The sequence below is a fragment of the Colias croceus genome, chromosome 17 (genome assembly GCF_905220415.1).
Source record: "Colias croceus chromosome 17, ilColCroc2.1".
NCBI classification, from domain to species: domain Eukaryota; kingdom Metazoa; phylum Arthropoda; class Insecta; order Lepidoptera; family Pieridae; genus Colias; species Colias croceus.
The window spans coordinates 4,793,613-4,812,246 of NC_059553.1; the positions used below are offsets into that span (position 1 = coordinate 4,793,613).

General features: G+C 30.1%; 5 protein-coding genes across 5 annotated transcripts; all 5 read left to right on the top strand.

Moving 5' to 3' along the window:
* The first annotated feature begins 1,478 nt into the window (after positions 1 to 1,478).
* LOC123699295 lies at positions 1,479 to 10,594 on the top strand. The gene is made up of 10 exons (XM_045646220.1): positions 1,479 to 1,493; positions 1,702 to 1,898; positions 2,226 to 2,412; positions 3,521 to 3,717; positions 4,383 to 4,450; positions 5,956 to 6,108; positions 7,115 to 7,213; positions 7,518 to 7,577; positions 9,868 to 10,060; positions 10,333 to 10,594. Exons 2-10 carry the CDS (start codon positions 1,715 to 1,717, stop codon positions 10,515 to 10,517), a joined length of 1,326 nt encoding a protein of 441 aa, XP_045502176.1. The 5' UTR covers positions 1,479 to 1,493; positions 1,702 to 1,714; the 3' UTR covers positions 10,518 to 10,594.
* On the top strand, positions 3,331 to 4,463 carry LOC123699038 (ejaculatory bulb-specific protein 3-like). The gene is made up of 3 exons (XM_045645893.1): positions 3,331 to 3,366; positions 3,521 to 3,717; positions 4,261 to 4,463. Exons 2-3 carry the CDS (start codon positions 3,537 to 3,539, stop codon positions 4,443 to 4,445), a joined length of 366 nt encoding a protein of 121 aa, XP_045501849.1. The 5' UTR covers positions 3,331 to 3,366; positions 3,521 to 3,536; the 3' UTR covers positions 4,446 to 4,463.
* Positions 10,595 to 11,439: 845 nt separating the features above from the next.
* LOC123699037 (ejaculatory bulb-specific protein 3-like) lies at positions 11,440 to 12,209 on the top strand. The gene is made up of 2 exons (XM_045645892.1): positions 11,440 to 11,626; positions 11,944 to 12,209. Exons 1-2 carry the CDS (start codon positions 11,440 to 11,442, stop codon positions 12,126 to 12,128), a joined length of 372 nt encoding a protein of 123 aa, XP_045501848.1. The 3' UTR covers positions 12,129 to 12,209.
* Positions 12,210 to 12,562: 353 nt separating this feature from the next.
* Positions 12,563 to 13,686, top strand: LOC123699035 (allergen Tha p 1-like). The gene is made up of 3 exons (XM_045645889.1): positions 12,563 to 12,695; positions 12,979 to 13,175; positions 13,441 to 13,686. The coding sequence occupies exons 1-3, from the start codon at positions 12,679 to 12,681 to the stop codon at positions 13,623 to 13,625; spliced, it is 399 nt and encodes a 132-aa protein (XP_045501845.1). The 5' UTR covers positions 12,563 to 12,678; the 3' UTR covers positions 13,626 to 13,686.
* Positions 13,687 to 15,900: 2,214 nt separating this feature from the next.
* On the top strand, positions 15,901 to 18,224 carry LOC123698889 (allergen Tha p 1-like). The gene is made up of 3 exons (XM_045645703.1): positions 15,901 to 16,026; positions 16,338 to 16,524; positions 17,941 to 18,224. The coding sequence occupies exons 2-3, from the start codon at positions 16,344 to 16,346 to the stop codon at positions 18,123 to 18,125; spliced, it is 366 nt and encodes a 121-aa protein (XP_045501659.1). The 5' UTR covers positions 15,901 to 16,026; positions 16,338 to 16,343; the 3' UTR covers positions 18,126 to 18,224.
* Positions 18,225 to 18,634: the final 410 nt, after the last annotated feature.

Genomic DNA, 18,634 nt, shown 5'->3' on the forward strand with positions numbered 1-18,634 from the left:
GCGTCAGCGGTATCGCCTGCGTTGTCAAAGTAAAACCCGCTTAGTTCCCGTTTCCTTGGGTTTTCGCGGATAAAACCTATCCTATCAAGCTATATCTGTACCAAATTTGAAGTTAATCCATGCAGTACTTTTCGAGTTTAGACCGGAAATATATAGAGACAAACAGACAAAAAATTCAAAAAAATAATAAATATATTTTTGGCTTCTACATCGATTTTGGACGCCCTAAGTAGTCTTAAACAGTTTTTACTCCCCTATGATTTTATTATATTATGTATAGACGTTCCAAAAAATATCTGCGCTAGCGCTAGCAATTTGCAATATTTTACTTAATGTACATACCTTGAACGTGGTCATTACCAGATTAACATTTGCCGCTTAGTTTATGTATAATATGTTCATGTGTTTAATGAAATGTAAAAATACAACGCATTTGTATCTCGAACACGTATTATAAACACGGTACGATTAAACCCTGAAGTATGTTTAGCGAAGGCACTTGCTTCCTTGTTGCCTGGGTACATATAGGTTTATACAACATGACAGTTGGAACTTAGGAAAAAAAGGAACCTAAATAGGAAGCCTAATACTCGGTGGTTTGCATAAAATTGTACTTGGTACTTTTAATTTAGCATTATTATTCGAGTTTATATTATTAATCATTTTTTCTTTTTCACCCCGATTGTATCTATAGTTGTGTAAAAGCTTTTTCCTGTTTTTTTTAACCTGTCGTGTTCTCTTCTTTAGATCATTCCTATGTTATTATTTCTATGGATGATCTCTCTTGATATTTTAAAGCTGCCCAATCTACTTTTTAACCGACTTCAAAAAAAAGGAGGAGGTTATCAATTCGGCCGGTATATTTTTTTATTTTATTTTATGTATGTACAGTGTACACCGATTACTCCGAGGTTTCTGAACCGATTTACGTGATTCTTTTTTTGTTCGATGCGGGATGGTGTCGAATTGGTCCCATAAAAATTTTATTCGGATAGGCCCATAGGCCCACAATAGTTTTTATTTTATGAGCATTTTTGTCTGTAGGTATTTGTAAATTTTGCAAGTGCAAGTTTGAAGTCGGTTGTTTTTAACGCAGTTATCACTTGTTTGATATTTGTTAACGTAATTGCTATATTGTGTGACAACGAAAATACGAAGACAAATGTTCAATCGCAATTTTTCACTATGGGATTTATAATATTTACTTCACTTTCACACAATTCCTTTATTTTTATTTTTCCTTTATATAAAATAGATTTAAATTTAGGGTAATAGATGTGTTTTTGCTTTTGCAAACATTGGAATAAACAGGTCTGCTACTATTAAACACACGTAATAATTTAAATAATTAAAGTAATTGATATATATATATATATATATATATATATATATATATATATATATATAGGTAATAATTAAGCTCGTAATTGTTTTAGGACTGATATATAAACGCAAAATATTACTCTTTTGCATCGTCGATTCACAAACAATTGGTAAGAAATATAACGATATTTTTAATAAAATTAAATCTAATTTTGCTATTAAATATATGTAGCTAAGTAATTGTATTTATAATAAGCTATAATATATTTTAAGCTCAAAAAATATAATATTACTTATCATACAAATTTTAAAATAACATAAAATACATACCTATATTAATACTATGTAGCTTTTTTTTGAATTGAGTTTTATTTTCAGGAACAGCGTAAAAATGAAGTACCTTATATTGATAGCCGTTTTGGTTGTCTTCGTATCTACAGATGAAGTGTACTATCATACAGCTGGTGATCAGATTGACGTGGATAAAGTGATGAACAACCCAGTGGAGCTGCAGGCTTTCATCGACTGCTTCCTTGATAGAAACCCATGTACTCCAATCTCTCAAAGCTATAAGGGTTCGTACATATTCTTTGTCATGATTTAAAGTGAATTATTGTGATAACGCAGCATAAATAAAGTTTTTTATACTTAGTAGAGACGTAAGTCCAAACAAACTCTATGGTATCAGATTTTAAACGTCGCAATGATCTTTTTTTTCAAGCTCAGTTCCATGTATCATGTATTAAGATTGTATTGTTTCACGTATTACCTATTTAAAATAGGTAAATATGAATAGGTTTCATTGATGTATTCGACAGATAAACAGTGAAACGAGTATGCATTTTAAATTTTTGCTATTTATTTTTTATCTGTATTTATTGTCAATATTTAATTACCAACAGATAATCTAGAAGATGCGGTTAAAACAGCCTGTTTAAAATGTACTACAGTGCAGAAGAAAAATTTCCTGAAATTTATTGTAGGAGTTCAAAAAACGGTGCCTCAAGAAATGGAAGCATTTAAAAGCAAATACGACCCAAAAGGAATTTACTTCAGTCCGCTTTTGAAAGCATTATCGGAAGTTGAATAATTGTTAATAAACAACGATTTGTTCAATAAAATATAAATGTTTTTTTTTTTCAAAACTATTGTATTTTATATATTTTGTTTAATGTATTATGAAACTAAGTTTCTAAACCTGAGAATTGCTGCATTATTTTCAACAGGAGATTAATTTTTACACGAGTGGGGGTGCGTATATCCATCACAATTCACAAACATGGACGTTTTATGTATTAAATTAATGAATGAAATCTGAAGTTTTACCAGTATAATATCCTGAAATTTACCCATATGAATTTATAAAAACGGGCTAACTTTTAGGAGTTTTTAGAATAACCTAGTCCTAATCATTGTTTACCATTAGAATTTAGTTGTAAACTTTCATATGGTGCATAATATTTTGCTGAGCGCACAGTTTTAATAAAGATAGAGCTGTGCCCCACGGTTTTATCCGCATTGCTCCGCTACTATTGGTCTTTACATAATGATATATAGCATAAAATATTATGACCCGACCTGTTAGTAATATTCGTGCAAAATTTGAAGTAAATCCATGCAGAACTTTTTGAGTTTAGCCTGGACATACCAAACAAACCTTTTTGTAATGATTCAGAACTGATCGAACTTTTTTCCACGCAGAGGTGGTAAATCTTAGGATTTACAGTATTTTTTGGGCTATTCTATTCCTGGTTTATAAGACCACTCTACATAGTCGCAATCGAACACATTTATAAATAGTTACTAATATTGGAGACTTTAGACTGTAGGTATGTTTTTGGATAGAAAAATAGTAATACAATATCAATCAATTTAGTCAAATGAAGGAATCAAAAATATAATTATCTTAAGTGACAATTTTATAACAATAGCCATTAAAATCCACTTTGATTGTATAACGCATTACCAAGAATGATATAAAGAAGTATATAAGGGCTATGGCTTATCCGAAATCCGTATAGTTTCAATTCAGGCTAACATTTGGTAAGTTAACAATTTTTTTTCTATACAATCTTATTGTTTTATAATAAATATTTACTATTAAGACTTTATAACGTAATTTTTATAAATCCTAAGTAGGCAGCTCTATAACAGCAGATATATTATTTTGGAACAACTGATTGACACACATTTACAGTTACAGAAACTTAAAAATGAAAGTCCTCATAGTTCTTTCGGCTATGGTCGCATTGAGCATGGGTATTGCCTTCTACAAAACTGGCAATGATCATTTGAACATAGATAAGTTGATGAAGGACCCGGTTATTGTTAAGGGCTATATGGACTGCTATTTGGGTCGCGCTCCCTGCTCCCCTCTCGCACAGAGCTACAAAAGTAAGTACACCGTCTATATTTTTAAAGATGTTGTGTTAGTGTCAACACTTGTAACTCAAGAGCAGAATTTGCAAAGAGATATATATGCTAGTATCATATATATCTCTTCCACTCGCGGCATCGCCCGCGCAGTTAAAGAAAAACCCGCATAGTTCCCGTTCCCGTGGGATTTCCGGGATAAAACCTATCCTATGTCCTTTCTCGGGTACAAAATATCTCAATACCGAATTTCATGCAAATTGGTTCAGTAGTTAAGGCGTGATTGAGTAACAGACAGACAGACAGTGTTACTTTCGCATTTATTTTTCGGATTTCTTGTCTGTTACCATTTATATAACTTATTTTTCCAATATCGGAAGACGGAAGGAAAAAGTCGATCAACATGGAATAAGGTTTTTTATTATTTTTGTTGGTACGTGTAGTGTAAACCTTATGAAATAAAGTTAATGTTTCTGATTGATTACGCTTGTATTTGTTTTTACTTGTATTTAATGTATTTAATTTGCTTGTATAATTTACATATAATAATTGTGAATTTTACAGACATCTTAGCAGATTCTTTGAGGACGTCATGCAAGAGATGCAGCAGCCTCCAAAAACATCTCTGGAGCAGATTCTTGTGGAACCTAAGAACTAGATACCCTAAGTATTATAGCTTGTTCCAGAAGAAATACGATCCCAGCAACCACTACATACCTGCTCTTCAGAAGATTATTGGCTCTTACTAAACATTGTAAGCATGAACAATTTTGACAAAATAAATTTTTAGATATAAATTTTCCTTTTTAATTTCTACAACCATACTCTTCCATAGATTATAATATATTAGTATAGAGTTATAATGAATGTAGCTATTTCAAACTTGATAATATTTGAATTTTTGGGATCAGAATGTTACTTTTTTTGGTAAAGGTGGTAACTTCACGTGTGAATATTATAATATGACAAAGCTTGTCTGATCATTTATTTCCTGCAAATTTATAATGTGATAATGAAAAGGATAATGTAATGAATAATGTCCCTTTGATTAATGTTAATTATAGTTTGCTGCAGGGTAAAAGTACGGAATAAAATTTCTTGTTAAGTTTAAGGCAATTGATCTTTAAATTTTTAATTTCACCTGTTTAAAGCCATAATAGAAAATAATTACTGGATTCTCTTTTAATTTCGATAGATAGAGTCTTTGATCCATTTTTTCCATTTCGTAATGATATTATTGCAGGGTGTTCCTGGAATGTGCTTGAACATTATGTTTTTTTTTTTCACTTAACTTGAATTAATAACTGGTTACTGGTCGATATAAATATAAAAATGAATCAATATTTACTACCACTATTAACTTGAGAGTGAAAAAAAAACACATTATAAATTATTAAAGTTATTTGGTATATAAATATTGTGATAATATCAATAGAATTTTTTTATCAAAACGAAAAATTATCCTTCTATTGCGAATTTATGAGTATCTATAGGTAAAATCACTAATCTTTAATGGGTACCATAGCAATCATTGACGTTGCATGTAATACGAAACACACTGTATATGTGCACTTGTACAGTTTTCTATATTATTGGGAAACTACACAAATTACTTAGAATGCCAACTGCACTTTGAGGACACCAACGTAGAAGCAACGTAGTCATGGATGGTTCGGATTCAATCAATTTTGAAATGGAAAATTCTTTTTACAACAACTACTCCGGTATATTATTTATTTTATAGCTATTTTATTCACTTAAAGTTAATTTTATATCTACTGGTTTTGGAATGGCTGCATCGATTTATGTTTTGTTGAAGATGATGCTGAAATAAATTTATTTTATAATATATTTCAGAGGATGAGAGAAAGTATACAAGCTTTAAAGAAACTTATCGGTATACGGCTTTTGCAATGGCGGCATCTCTTTCATATCCTAATCCTAAGTACTTTAAAAGACGCATCTTTATCTTTTGTGGGTCTCTTTATAATATATCCATTATTAAATTTCTTTAAGAATTTATATTATAATGATTTGATTGTATTTTAGGTTTAATTATTTTATCGGTTTTACCTATCTGTGCGCTTGCGTTTTACGATACTTATCGATATTGTATTGACTTCGATATAAATAACATAATTCAACAAACTAATTTAATTGGACCATTTCTTGCTATTTATTTTAAGGTGATGGTATTTAGTTTCCTAATTGACTATTCTTTAATGTGAATTTTTGTTTATTATTAACTAAAATTTTCAGGTAATATGTCAAAACTATAAGGAAGAATTGGCTCTACAAATAATAAACGAAATAGACCGGGATTATGCTTTATATAACAATTTGCCTGCGTCTTATCAACAGATAATTGATTTGAGCATTAGAAATAGTTTAGTATACAGCGAACGGGGATGGGTAATAACAGTACTATCTGTTGTATTAATTTTTCCTATAATGGCCGGGATAAAAACTGCATACAGTTATTTATTTACATCTGAGCCCCAAAGGTTTATGATACATGATATTCGAACTCCGTATGGCAGTTCTGAAGATAGATTCAAAAGTCCGTATTACGAAATAATGTTTGCCTATATGTTATACGCTGCTTCAACATATATATTCAGCTTTATTGGTTATGATGGTTTCTTTGGGTTATCCGTTAATCATGCATGTTTGAAAATGAAAATTTACTGCAAAATGTTCGAAGATGCTCTGAAGTCGAAAGATAATATTTATGCAAATATTAGGCAAGTCATTGCCGAACAGAATAGACTTTTCAGGTAATTTCCACTCGCCCAATTTCATATCTATAATAACATATATTAGTAATAACTAATAAGTATTATAGTCAATCCGTTATTTGTTTTAGATTGGTGAATTTGATACAAGACACGTTTAATATTTGGTTGGGTTTGATTCTGGTTGCTACTATGATACAACTTTGCAACTGCATGTACACTCTCACCACTGTAACTAAACATTGTATTATTTATTCCAAGTACCTACATGTAATATTATTATTGTCAAAATCTAATCTTTCTTGAATGTTTTAGGGTGGTGGGTTTGATTTGAAGTATATAATATTTGTAATAGGATCAGTCATTCATATATTTTTACCATGCCTTTATTCAGCTAAATTGAAGGAAACGGTAATTCATTAATTACATATTCACATAACAACATAATAGCCACAGCCAATGAGCCAGACCTGGCATACATAATATGTATTTTATTAGTATAATTCACTATGCTTTTGCTGCATTTCTGTGGAATGTTATTTCATCATTTCATAAAGTCATTCCCATTGTGAAATCTATGGATTTTGAGCTTATTGTATTATACTTTAGTAGAGTAATACTTCAATTTATTTATGTACACTTAATAATAGGTAATTATTATAATCTCATATATTGATTTTTAGTCTTTAGAAACGGCAACATTGATATATTGTGCTGGCTGGGAAGATATATACGAAACAAAAATACGCAAAGTAGTGCAGATTATGATCGCCAGATCACAGGTAATTTCTGTTACGTTATTATTTTATTAACAGATTATTATTGGAGTTAGATACACATGACTTAAATTTCTTTAAATGTATGATAGGTAGTCACTCCGGCTTGTTAATAAATTAAATACACAATGTGATAAAAAGTGGTTTAAATTATTATAGATATATTATCTATTAATAATTAGCCCATTATAAGCGGATTTGTAATTGTAATTATAACAAACAAAAATTAAATCATCTTTCATCATATCGTAATTTATACCAACCCCACTTTTTTGCTGTATGCTTTAATTCAGTAAAGTGTGATTTTCAGCGACCATTGGAGATCGTAGCCTTCAATATAAAGATATTTGATATGGATCTATTTGTTTCGGTAAGTAGGTACCTATAATGGAATTTTATTACAAAGTTTTTTGCCCCTTTTTATTAAAATTTCTAAAAATACGAACGATATCTATGCGTATACATTCTATACGTTATCGATTGTAATTATGAATGATTATAATATAGTCATATTTATTTCAACAATTTAACAAGAACTTTTCTATATTTCAGATTTTACAAACATCGTACTCAGTTTATACATTGTTGCGGTCATAATTTTTTCATAAAGATAAACTTTTTGTTTAATTTTTTTTCATGATGTAGTATGTAGAGCGAAAAGCTTTGATTTTGATTAATAAATACTTAAATAAATATGATATAAAATATATTAAATAAATAGTTTTCACTTAGTATACTCTCCTACAAAAGTCTTTTAAAGTAGGTAAAACTACGTAATTTTAGATTTGAATAAATTCAAACTCTATTTTCTCCATAAAATGGACAGAAAAACGAACCCGGATCCTATTCCTATATGTAGATAAGTTAAAATTAGCATAGATCTGCAATTTTTGCTAATTTACACAATAATTAATAATATAGACTTTACATTGTGGTAGGTTATGAATCATTATATTATAGTATGTATATCCTTCTAATTAAATAGTTGCTCATATAATATGTATTTTGAGTCAAACTTAGAATTCAGTTTGGTCATTCAGTTTTCTCAACAGGTTCAAGATATTCGCTTTTTTGTAAAATATTTAACAAATTTTACTAAAATTAGGAACGTTATTTTTGAGGTATGTATTTTGTAAACATATTTATCTTGTTAATTTTTCATAACTCAAAGAGATGGGAGTGGTATTACGTAGGTATTAAATATAATATATTATTTTACAAATGAATATCTATAACTAAATATTATCGCGCTAAAGAGAATTAATTGATATAAAATTATTATATTTTTTGCTCTTCGGATATTAAAGAGACAATATCATGTTTTCTGTTTTCTAATGCTGTTGCGGTTTTTAATTGTTAATAGGCTATACGTACCTAAGATTTACTTTTACGAATAGATAGGGTATTACCATTGTCTAGTATAATAATAATTAGAACTCTGTTGATTATAAATTAAAATATAAGCAAATAATTAGATTTCATTCATTGATTTCATAGATTGAGATACAAAATTTGTGGGGCCAATATTTTTGCCGTAGGCAATATTTTAATCTAAAACTCGATTTAATATTTTTCAATTGCGATCGAATTTTCCAGTTATATAACTGTATCTAATAGGTATATATAGTATACAACTATTTCCTATAGATATACTAACTAGTTACCATACGAATAATTGCACTTATCTTTACAGTTTATTACTTTATCACTAAGTATGTGTCCGGTAATAAAATAAATTACTCAGGTTTTAAACAAAAGTATTTACATGAACTTATTATTAGCTTTTTTATTTAAAAAGCATTATTTTAATATTATATACTTAGGTATCATCCTTAGAGCAATCAATCATCTAAAGTCCATTTTCATGCTTTTTGGTTTGTTGGGTCTCCAGTTTGGTTCAAGTTACGAATTATATAATTTACATGTAGTCTTATTTTTTACGTTTGTTACGTAGGTGTGGAGAATTTGTGATTGTAAAAATTTTTAATTTCATATTTGTATTCCGTAGGTCATTTCTACCATTTTTAGATCATTGAGCAGGTACGGCTTGACCATTTTGTTGGTGTTTATTTTTTAATCAGAGTTTTATGAGGCTATTTATCAATCATAATGTGATAGGATCCATCCAATTTATAGCAAGTAATTGGTGCTAAACGTTTGCATAGGAATTACTTTTAATTTTCTTGAGTATATGTGTGTGTCTACTCAAATGTAATATAAAAAGGATCGCAAATATGTCCCGATATCCAGTGTTTATACTTGTGGTGTCATAGACGTAAGTAATTTACCATTGATAAAAATAACTATTTTGATTGAAATAAAAAATATACCGGCCGAATTGATAACCTCCTCTTTATTTTTGAAGTCGGTTAAAAATAGAACGAATTGAAATTCTTGACTAGTTCTTATTTTATATAGAGCTAGTAGGTGCTTATAGTTCCCCCTATTGGAAAAATATTATATGGTTTGTAATCAAAACCGAATTTAAAAAAAAAAGTAAAAAGCTAACATTGAAAACTTTTTTTCGACGAAAATATAAGTAGGTATCGCTGTGAGAAACTATAGGTACCTACTCGTATAAAAAATTTGACTGAAACATGAATGTACTTTTTTGCCTAATTTATTTCCCCGATTTTATTTTATTGTTTTTTTTTTCTTAGTTTGAAATGAAGACCATAATACTTCTGTGTACTCTTTTTGGCGCTTCGATGGCCCAGCAAATAGAATATTATAGAACAGCCAATGACTATTTGGACATGAACGCCGTGGTTGAAGATCCGAAGAAACTACAGGAATTCGTCGACTGCTTCTTGGAAAGACAACCTTGTGATGAGGTGCCGGCTAGCTATTTGGGTGCGTCAATTTCATACTCTGTGATTTCATGCAATCTAATGCAACTGGATAAGAATATTACTAGTTTAAAATGTAACCAGAAAATTGATAGAAAGTTTAACTCATGATATATTATTATGCATTCTATTGTGAGTTGGATGCCTACGACTGAAAGTGATGTGATAAATATTGTTGTAATCTAAGGTGTTCAAAAATATATTAGTGTTTCCATATTAAGAAATAATATCTGTAAAAATAATACCTCATTAAAATAATGTTAGTCTTTCTTCCAGCCATAATTCCCGATTCTTTAGAAACGGCGTGCGTAAAATGTAACCCAGCTCAAAAACATTTGGCTAACACCTTCTTGACTGGCTTACGCAAGAAAATGCCCACGGAATATGATAACTTCGTCAAGAAGTTTGATCCTGAAGGAAAATACATGGACACCTTTTTGGAAATTGTTAAAGGATATTAAGGGACTTCGAATGATTGATTTACAGCAACTATAGACTCTAGAGATAAATATTTATCTAATAAAAATATTAAACATTATACTGGTGTTTGATTAAATCAATTTCTAAATATAATCGGTACATACTTATGAATTCGATACTTAAAAATGTGTAACCCGATCTTAAAATTAGTTGCGAGAAAATTTGTTAAATTAGCGGAAATAAATCTTATAGTTTTGAAAATCGCTACAGTTATTCCTTGGCATGTCCAGATGATCGTATCAAAAGTCCTCAAGGGTGGTGTGGGGGGTGAGCTGCTAATCAGCAAGCTGATGAGTAGCTGCACGATAAATCGCCAAAAAAACATCCACACAAGGAAGGAAGGAAAAGGAATTTGAATTAAATTATAATATAATAACTTCACCATATTTGTTTCACCTTAACCTTTAAAGGCTTAACATGTTCGTCAATTATTCTCTATTAAATCTAACAATTTTTATTGTATGCACTCTGCAACTGAAATATTATTAAAGTCAATTGATTAATAGACATTTTGTTAGATCCTGCATTGATAAAAAGTCATATTTTGCTAGTAAGCATTACTTGAAAATGAAGTTGAATGATGATGTTTAATTTTTTGATTCACAGTTTTTATAAGACTTTTTATTAATTATAACTTGATGGGATCGATTGGATTAATAGATGTTTGTATAGGAATCATTTTGAATATTCCTGAGTATGTGTGCGTGTCTGAATACCTATAAAAAGGATCGTGGTAATGTCTCGATATCTAGTGCTTATACTGGTGCTGTCCAAGAACAAAGTAAGTAGCCTTTGAACCAAAATTAACACCTTATTCGTTATTGTCATTGCATCATTGAATTTTTAAATTTATTGTTATTTTTTAAGTTTATAATAATTTCTACATACAATTTTAAGGTAAAAATGAAGACCTTAGTACTTGCGTGTGCTCTTATAGCCGCTACAGCTTTAGCTGAAGAAGATAAGTACAAAACAGTCACCGACCAGATCAACATGGAGGCCGTGGTCGAAGATCCGAAGAAAATGCAGGAAGTCATGGACTGTTTGTTGGATGTACAACCTTGCTCGAAGCTGCATGCTGACTTTTTAGGTAAGTGTATGATGTCACACTGTAAAGAGTATACTGTCTTAAAGCCGTCTGTTATGATGACCCGGTAGCGCATTTGTTAAATATCTTGTCTACTTCACTAGGTGTGGGCATAGACTATATTATATGTACTTTATAATGAGGATGTGATCCTCGTCATTGGAATAAGTGATGAAATTACGTTTTTTTTCTATTACTTAAACTACAATGTTAATATGCAAATACCGAATTCATGCATCTGCAAATCCCTCCGCGAAACGGCTCGGTCAATATGCATCCGTCTGATGATTGTATGAAAATTATTGTTTGTATTATTCCAGCTTTGGTTCCCGAAGTTATTAAAACAGCATGCGCAAAATGTGATTCGACTCAAAAACATTCGGCAAACATCTTCCTGAACGCTTTGCGTACCAAGATGCCCAAAGAATATGATAGCTTCGTCAAGAAATTTGATCCTGAAGGAAAATACTTGGATACCCTTTTGGAAAATGTTAAAGGCCATTGACTGACGTGATATGATTGATTTGTAAAAACTGTTTCAAATTCAACCAGATGTTTTATCTAATAAAAAATAGTCCATAAAATATTAGCGTGTTTAATTTCAGCCTTGTTCGGATTATCCGTTTATAAACTATGTAACTTGTAACTATGTAAGTGCCTGTAAATTTAACACGTATGAAGAAAGCTTTTGTAACCATTCGGAATAAGATAGATAATTTTTAAATAGATCTTCTATAACTCGAAATAAACTGTACTTACATATTTTATTATCTATATTTCCCCTTATCCTATCGGGATGTGAAATAACTCTGTTCAAGTCAACGGAGTAGTCCGCTCTCCGTGAAGAGTCATTTTAAAAGCAAAATAAAAAAAATATTTATTTTAGTAAGATATATTAGTGAACCATAATGGACTTAAATATTAGTATCTTCACATTAATAATTGCTGCTAATTCGTTTATAATTTCCCTAATTAACATTGCATAATATATATTTATAATTAAGTGTTTGTCATCCAATATAAGGAGGAACGTGTTTGTTTGTTAGACACTATACATGATTATAGTTAACAGGTGAGTTACTTTTATATTTTTTTTAAATAGTACATACTCCCTACAGTATTTTATGAATGTTTCTTTAGTTTATCTTTTGTCCTTTATCCACATTTTAACGAGTAAAATAAAACAGATTCCTTAGCCCTTAAGCAATCTAAAAAAAATACATGATATATTATTGCCTATAATAAATACTAACTGAAACCAGGAATTGGTCGGAATTTAACTAATTGTAACTGCGATTATTTTTATCCTCATAATTTCATTCAGAGAATCATACCTTTATTTACTATTTTTGCAGATATATCAAAATGAAATCCCTGGTAGTTCTATGTGTTTTGGTGGGCGCTTCGTATGCCGTGGACACTTCATTCTACAAAACAGCAGACGACGATCTGGATATGGTGAGCTTGATGAAGGATCATAAACGAGCTGAGGCGTATCTTGATTGCTTCCTGGGAAAGAAGCCGTGTGACGCGATCGCAGCTAGCTACTTGCGTAAGTACATAGGTAATTCCTTTTCTTGAATTCGTGAATAGAAACAATACAAATTCAAGTGTACTAGTATTATATTCTAATATCTATTATGGATAGCATTTAGCAATGATTACAGAGTTGAGATGCTTTTTTATACAATGTCTTGTAGCCTTCTGTTTCGACATTTATTGATAAACAAGATATGTTTAAAGAAGCAGTTGAAGATCGCCTATTTTACTTTATTATCTTATTAAACAAATAAAACAATTTTACATGTATTTTACAGTAATCATACCAGATTCGATCCGTACAAGTTGCAAGAGATGTAATCCAAAGCAAAAGCATTTGGCCAATACGTTCCTTAGCGGTCTTCGCGTATTGATGCCTGCTCAATATGAAGAATTTGTCAAGAAATTCGATCCTAAGGGCATATACATGGACAAATTATTGGCACAAATTAAAGGATATTAGTTTTGCATTTATGCTTTAAATACTTTGTTTTGTTTTAATAAACGAATCTGTTGAAAAGTAATGTGGTTTTAATTCAGTTTTAATAATTAACCTCTTCTGTAAGAATAACTAAGCATGTTCTCGTAGAAGCTATAGTCTAAATACACCTTAAAACTGTTTTCTAGAAATCATTTATTTTACGACAAAACATGCTTCCTTATTATCGTCTTGTTCCACTCTTAGTAACTTTTAATCTTCGGTGTATTTTCTGCGCAGATGCAAAAATTAGTATGTAAACACATTGCCAATTGCAAAATGACCATCGTCAATTTCTAACATTACAAAAAATTGCTATTTCTTACATCGTCCCAGAGGAATCACACTAAAACACATCTAGTGCCTAGTTAATTCCTTTAGCAAATAATATGTAGAACAACAAATTCGTCGATAACGTACCTACATCAATAATTCTAGTTCAACATGTAAAGTATGCATTTTTTGAAGTATTTTAATTTTTAAGATAATGTCGGTAGCCTACGTGTAACGTAGATTTGGGATACGGCAGAATAAACAGAAGGACGAATTTGTTTTATACCAGATAATGCATTATATTATGAAAGTCTACATGTACCTACCTAATCTCATTGCGATTAAATTTTATTTATTTCAATTTTAAATCAATAAATATTATGTTCTATAATACAGAAACTTGGCCAAGTTCAATAACATTGTTAGTTATAAAGTCAAAGAAGCAATTATCTTCTAATATATAAAAATCAATGCCACTTTTCGTTGTAATTCCATAACTCGAGAACGGCTGAACCGATTTCGATAATTCTTTTTTTATTATATTCCTTGAAGTACGAGGATGGTTCTTATGTAGAGAAAACGTTAATATGTACCACGGGCGAAGCCGGGGCGGACCGCTAGTATAATATAAAAATGAATCCCAAAATGTGTTGGTAAGCGCATAACTTGAGAACGGCTTAACCGATTTCGTTAATTCTTTTTTATAATATTCATTGAAGTTCGAGGATGGTTCTTATGTAGAGAAAACGTGAATATGTACCACGGGCGAAGCCGGGGCGGACCGCTGAATTTGATTATTATTAGTTTTTTTCCTAATTTAATTACATAACTTATACGTTTTTCAAATCAATCTTTACTTAGGTACCATGTCTAATCAAAACAATCCGTTAGGAAGAATCATTCGGATAACAAAATATTATTGATTAATTTTAATGTGATCTGTACATTTTATCAAATTATTTGTTTCTAAAATCTATATACTTAGACATATTTTACATTTGACCTCTGCAAATAAATTCGAGCTAGATACGAACTCGCTTTCGAATAACAATTGTTATGCAAACGACTTATTCAAGTGTTGATTATTATCTAAACAAAATAGGTAACTTCGATAAAAGATAACAAGGGACTTTTGTGTCATGTAAGTGTAAATTATGTTTCTTCAAGTCGACAGTATATTCAATAATATGCAATGAATCGACGTTTCAATGTGTTGGTGTTTAGTTTGAAGTTCCACGTTAGCCCCGCGTAATTTCATCTTTTGTCAAAAGGAATATCTTTCATCTTAGATTACCTTTTATTTTGTAATTTAGTCTTTCATATTTAGCAACTTTTCAAATCATGCCCCGGTCGTCTCTTCCTTGACAAAACTAAAAGACAAAGAATTATACAATTCAATGTACTTAAAGCTTCAAAATATTTGTTAATATTAAACAGTGGTAGAGAATCATAATTAGCGATAGTTATTCATCATTATAACTAGGTAGGTACACAATACAATCAGTAATAAACAAATTTCAAATTTCAAACTTCTAAAATTCGTAAACATTTATAAAATATTGATGTTTATTAAATAAATATAAATACATAAAGATTCTACAACCCGATTTATATTTCTTTAAAGCTTTTAGTGGAGGTACTGCAGTACATTTATAGAACAAATTTTTTGTAGTATGTGCGAGATAAACGACAAAATCTAAATTTTCAAAGCATCAATATTTCTCAGAAGTTAAAAATAGATGTCTCCGCAGATGAAGCGTGATTTTGTTAAAATTGCAATCACGTTCACCATATATGCGAAAAATATTTTAAAAGTATCGAAAGAGAATCTTCAATAGGAATAATAAACCACGATTGAATATAGATTTGTAGATTACAGTAATGGTTTTAAGCTAAGTAGGGCCCAACAGTTTTAATATATTTTTTAGTACTGCATTAATGTGGCCTCCGTATAATTTGGGGCCCGACAACACGGGATACATTTAGTGAATACGTGCCTGTTTGATTAACATCAACCTTGTCTGTACCCTGGGAAATATATATAAACACAGGTTTGCAAGCTCATGAAAACATTTATTTTGCATTTTTGATTTTGATCAGACTTACCTGAGTGGTAAGTAACTTTTATATTTTTTATCGAGATTTCGATTAACATAATTTGTTAAAGTTGAAGTTTTACTAGGTACCTAGGGTTAAATATCTTTTTATACGTCTGGGAAATAATCTAACAAAATATACCAAGATTAAAACATTGGTTGTTTGAAGAACGTTAGAAAAGTTCCTAATTCGACTGTGTGTATTATTTGTGTTGGACATTGTACATCTAAATTATCTAGTGTCAATAAAGGGGTACATTAGAGATTGATTGCTCCTGTTTCACTCAGTGTATTTCTAGAGTTGCTATTGATAACTGCTTTATTTTAGATAAACATGTTCAAGTACATCGTACTCTTTGCTTCGGTGGCCATGCTGGTCTCCAGTGAGACTTACAGCACTGAGAACGATGACATCGACATTGAGGGTCTGGTGAACGATGTGAACAATCTCAGAGCATTCATCAACTGTTTCAACGATAAGGGAGAGTGTAACGAGGCTGCTGCTGACTTTAAAAGTAAGTACAATTTGTATAAGGCATGAAATTAAATGCAATTTATAAACTAGTTTTAAGATCAATGTTGAAGTCTACTTAAAGCGAATCAGGTTGCATTTAGGTGAATCGAAATTGGTACCCGGTTATTTGAACGATAATATTTTTTATGAGAATTTAAATCAGTTATTATTAAGCTAGAGTATTTTTACTAAACAACTTATTTGTATAAAGGTCCATCATGTGAAAATTAAATGTGTTATTGCCATCAATAGGAAAGTTAATGAATTTATATAAATGTACCATTTTTCCAAACCAGCAGTAAAAATCATACAAGTCGTAATACCGTTTGTTACTAAAGTTTGTAAAAATATGTTTCATTATTTTCATAGGAATCAAGTCATAAAAATATCGTTACATTGTCTTATTGTCGAAATTTTTTGAGATATCAGCGTTTGTTTAAATATTTTAAGTGTAATTGGCTCAAGTATCATAGCTTGCATTGTTTACACACGTATAGGTCAGGGAAGGTTCAAACAAAAGCAAGATAACCTTGAAAATTATAAATATTTAACATTAAGGCGTTGCTAACCTGATGTACCTACCTATATAACGAATATTGTATAATATGATTACATTTTTGATGCTATTTTATAAAACAATCTATCGTGGATTACCTAGCGTGACAAAATAATTCATTACGGGAAAAAAACATTCACATTTCATACTATTATTTCTACTAATTAATTTTACATTTTAATTATACCTACATTTTAATTTTGCTTGTTTGTTTTTCATTTATAATCGCTAGCTTAACGTTATTATTAATTTAATCTCTCGATAATCTCGATCTCGTTCAATTAATAATATTAGATATTCACAGAAGTACGACGCCTTTTACTTTTAGAAAATGCTTTAAATATTAAAGTGGGAAAATTTTAGAAATACCTGACGGTTGAGTATGGCAAAGAACTACATTACATTATTTACATTTGAATTCATGCAATATTTTTTAGAAGGAGATTTGATTTATAATCTCGTAAATAGTATGCATATATACTTGCGTACTATCTTCGTTCGTATGGAATTTAGAATGGTGCGATTTCTAATTATATTCTCTTTGTTTTTGCCTTTATAAGTTGCATATCTATACAAATAAGTAAATTAAGATCTATTTCTATATCTTACCTTACAAAAATGCATCAAAATTGTTCTACCGCTTAAGAGTTTAAAATTAACATACATACTCAAAAACATACAAAGTCTTCGTGTTTTATAATATAAGAAGAGAATATAAAAGAAATTTAAACATTCCGGAAAAAATCTTTATATAATCAGGCATACGCGCTCTTTAACAAAATATTTCATAAACAAATAACGTAAATTGAATAAACAGACTTAAATTATACGACATATTAACCAGTATTTCTCAATTTGCAGAGGACCTCGGAGACGCATTCCAAACATCATGTTCGAAATGTACGGAAGCCCAAAAGCACATCTTCAAGAGATTCCTTGAGGAGGGCAAAGTGAAACTGCCCGAGGAATTCGCATACTTCCTCCAGAAATACGACTCAGAGGGCAAATACATTCAGCCTTTGGAACAGGCTATCGCCAAGTTTTAGACGACTATACGATTCATAGATGATAAAATAACTGTTTTTCTTTGCTCTGAGAATTATTAGATTCACCTGTGATTTTTAATAAAGTGCGATAATACCATAGTTATGTTTTTTTAACCGTTCATACCTGTTCAATGTTCACGATGTGTCCGATTGTTGTAGATGTCGTAATTCTTTCTTTATATTCTTCTTTGTATCATTATTTTCTACCGCCAATTAGGTTTCTTTTCTGCATTAGAAATATTTTTATAAACAAAATCAGCTTAGATGTTAGGTTACCAGATACACAAAAAATTTAAATGTTTATAGTTTAAACAGTTTACATATTAATATGTAATAGGTACATTTTATATTATTAATTTCCACAAACAAATATTTTAACTTTATTGATATTTGTCTATTCCAATATACTCAAAGTATAGTTGTTATCCTTGTAGGTACTAACTACTAAGTAGGTACACATGTGTGCTCGCAATACAAATATTTAATTTATGTAATAAAAGTTGTTAATG

What these genes read in the sequence shown, in the direction of transcription:
- LOC123699295 (XM_045646220.1), top strand. Translation starts at nt 1,715, where the DNA reads ATGAAGTACCTTATATTGATAGCCGTTTTGGTTGTCTTCGTATCTACA. An exon ending in AATCTCTCAAAGCTATAAGG is followed by an intron (nt 1,899 to 2,225) that starts GTTCGTACATAT and finishes AATTACCAACAG; the next exon opens with ATAATCTAGAAGATGCGGTT. An exon ending in TCTCGCACAGAGCTACAAAA is followed by an intron (nt 3,718 to 4,382) that starts GTAAGTACACCG and finishes AGCTTGTTCCAG; the next exon opens with AAGAAATACGATCCCAGCAA.
- LOC123699038 (XM_045645893.1), top strand. Translation starts at nt 3,537, where the DNA reads ATGAAAGTCCTCATAGTTCTTTCGGCTATGGTCGCATTGAGCATGGGT. An exon ending in TCTCGCACAGAGCTACAAAA is followed by an intron (nt 3,718 to 4,260) that starts GTAAGTACACCG and finishes TGAATTTTACAG; the next exon opens with ACATCTTAGCAGATTCTTTG.
- LOC123699037 (XM_045645892.1), top strand. Translation starts at nt 11,440, where the DNA reads ATGAAGACCTTAGTACTTGCGTGTGCTCTTATAGCCGCTACAGCTTTA. An exon ending in GCTGCATGCTGACTTTTTAG is followed by an intron (nt 11,627 to 11,943) that starts GTAAGTGTATGA and finishes GTATTATTCCAG; the next exon opens with CTTTGGTTCCCGAAGTTATT.
- LOC123699035 (XM_045645889.1), top strand. An exon ending in GATCGCAGCTAGCTACTTGC is followed by an intron (nt 13,176 to 13,440) that starts GTAAGTACATAG and finishes TGTATTTTACAG; the next exon opens with TAATCATACCAGATTCGATC.
- LOC123698889 (XM_045645703.1), top strand. Translation starts at nt 16,344, where the DNA reads ATGTTCAAGTACATCGTACTCTTTGCTTCGGTGGCCATGCTGGTCTCC. An exon ending in GGCTGCTGCTGACTTTAAAA is followed by an intron (nt 16,525 to 17,940) that starts GTAAGTACAATT and finishes CTCAATTTGCAG; the next exon opens with AGGACCTCGGAGACGCATTC.